The sequence below is a fragment of the Alligator sinensis genome, unplaced genomic scaffold (genome assembly GCF_000455745.1).
Source record: "Alligator sinensis unplaced genomic scaffold, ASM45574v1 scaffold448_1, whole genome shotgun sequence".
Taxonomy (NCBI): domain Eukaryota; kingdom Metazoa; phylum Chordata; order Crocodylia; family Alligatoridae; genus Alligator; species Alligator sinensis.
The window spans coordinates 1,401,124-1,403,810 of NW_005841870.1; the positions used below are offsets into that span (position 1 = coordinate 1,401,124).

General features: G+C 41.0%; 1 protein-coding gene across 1 annotated transcript in view; it reads right to left on the bottom strand.

Moving 5' to 3' along the window:
• Nucleotides 1-302: 302 nt before the first annotated feature.
• Nucleotides 303-2,687, bottom strand: part of CUNH1orf131 (chromosome unknown C1orf131 homolog) — a 14,083-nt gene continuing 11,698 nt past the window's right edge. Inside the window, exon 7 of the mRNA XM_006016982.3 lies at nt 303-761. Within this exon, the coding sequence (XP_006017044.1) occupies nt 638-761 (124 nt within the window). The 3' untranslated portion in view covers nt 303-637. The remainder of the gene's footprint in view (nt 762-2,687) is intronic.

A 2,687-nucleotide genomic window follows, 5' to 3' on the forward strand; every position in this document is an offset into this window, starting at 1 on the left:
TAAACTTGGATCTTAGTTTCTTACTTTTTAGAATGGATGGTTTCTCTCTTTTTTGTGGGGGTGTGGGGAGGGAGGGGCATAAAGGGGTATTAAATAAAAACAATTGTTACAACCACATCTTCTGCAGGACAAGGAATCTGGTATGCATTCAGTTTGATTGTGAACAAAGCTACAGCGAGAGGAGATTCACTAGGTGCCTCATAAGTGACTATTTAAGATAATCTAGATTCAGAAAAATGAGGTATGACTTTCCTTTTAAAGTTTCAGCTTAATATTAAAAAAGCAAGATGAAACTATTGGAGTAAAAATATTTTATTTAAATATTGTGGAAACAGTATCTTACAATAAACCAGTAAAATAATTTTCATGTTCATCTTTGTTAACCAGTGAAAACGGTGTAATTTTTTTTAAAGGACTAAAAAAACCTTTTATTTTTCTTAGTGAAAAATTCATGAAGTTAGAGTGTTTTGCCATTTTCTTCCCAAAGCAAAGTGGCAGATGGATAAGACTGGCATTAGAAATAACTGTAAAGTTCAGGCATTAAGAGACACCAAAAATCTCAGGTTCACAGATATTTTTAGTTGAAAAATGAATTCCAGGCCATTTATGTTTTCTGTTGTGATGTGGCCTAATAATTTCATTTAATGACTTTTGAGGATTTAATTTTCTTTATGTCACAGCTACTAAGGACCAAAGTCCCATTTTTGAATTTTCCAACTTGACCTGTAGGCAAAATCCTGGACACCGTTTTTTTCAATTTCCTAAGTTTCAAAAACAGAAACATTAAAGAAGATGATATTAAACAAAGATAGAATATGCTTTAGTAAGGTGAAAAAAAATCTTATTAATATTTTGAAAAAAGAATAATTTAGTATTGCAAACAGACAGAAGAATCCTGAAAAGAATTATAAGCGTGATTAACTTATCAACTAACTTTTCAGCAGTTATCAAGGTAAATAAAGTCAGAAAGCATGAAGACTCTTAGACTGTAAATAGTTTCACTGAAACAGCTACATTGTAATTAAGGATGTAATTTTACTTTCTGAACAAGTTACATTTTGTTTTCCTTACCTTTTATCATGCAAGATGTTTTTCCTCAGGGGCAAAAGTAACACCCTGAATAACATGAATGGGAGGCACACAATGGCATTCATACTATGTGCTTCATACCCAACTCACATCAGACTATGCCGAAGTTTCTAACAAGTCAGGGCAGAGCGAAAGCATTGTTAGATTGCCTGTCCCATTAGAGATTTCGAAGTGCTAGGTACAAAACAGTCCAAATTCCCAGTGAGGAGGTTTTGTCAGGGTGGATTTGATTGAAATCAAATCGATTTAAATCATTGGTCAGGAAGCCCTGATTTAATAATTGTTTTCTACAAAAACTATATTCTTGTTGTTTAATATCCTTTATTCATTCAACTTCTTGAAACTCTGCACTTTTAGAGAAAGGTCAGGGATTGACTGTGTGTACACAAACTTGCAGAGAGACAATAGGGCTGATGGGTAGGTAATCAGGTCTGTTATCTCTTATCTCTATACACTGCTGTTAACAAGGATGTTATCTGTGGAGACAACAAACTCTCCCTATGCCTGAAGAAGGGTGTTTGTGCCCAAAAGCTTGCAAAGAACAATTTTTCAAACTATTTAGTTGATCTAATATAAGATAACACATCTACCCAAAGAACCTTGTCTGCTTATGATCTCTGGAGACACAAATCACTGGGAGACACAAGTCACCGCCCCCACCGGGACCCCCATAGTACCCAGGGGAGGCGCACCTAGGCTTAGGGTCAGTGAGGACTTAGTCAGGGAACTTCTGGAGGGTCTGAACGTATTTAAATCAGCAGGTCCTGACGATCTTCACCCCAGAGTGCTGAGAGAATTAGCAGAGGTCATTGTGGGACCCCTGGCACCGCTTTACGAGCACTCATGGTGCTGTGGTGTGGTGCCAGAGGACTGGAAAAGGGCCAATGTGGTTCCCATTTTCAAAAAAGGGAGGAAGGAGGGCCCAGGAAACTATAGGCCAGTCAGTCTTACCTCGATCCTGGGTAAGCTTTTTGAGAGAATTATCCTGGCGCTTGTCTGTGAGGGGCCAGCAGGGGAGGTTATGCATAGGGGCAACCAACATGGGTTCATTAGAAGCAGGTCCTGTCAGACCAACCTGGTGGCCTTCTATGACCAGGTCACAAAATCCTTAGACGCAGGTGTAGCAGTAGACGTAGTCTTTCTGGACTTTAGGAAGGCCTTCGACACTGTCTCTCACCCCATTCTCATTAAAAAACTAGGAGACTGTGGCGTCAACACCTACACAGTCAGATGGGTCACTAACTGGCTGGAGGGCCGCACACAGAGAATGGTGGTGGCCGGGTCCTATTCGACCAGGAGGGATGTGAGCAGTGGGGTCCCCCAGGGCTCGGTCCTTGGGCCCGCGCTGTTCAACATCTTCATAAGCGACTTGGACGAGGGGGTAAAAAGCACCTTGTTCAAATTCACAGACAACAGTAAGATGTGGGGGGAAGTGGGCATGCTAGAAGGGAGGAATAGGCTGCAATTGGGCCTAGACAGGTTACAGGGGTGGGCAGATGAGAACAGGATGGATTTCAACACTGACAAGTGCAAGGTGCTGCACCTGGGGAAGAAGAACCAGCAGCATACCTACAGGCTGGGGAACTCCCTTCTCATCA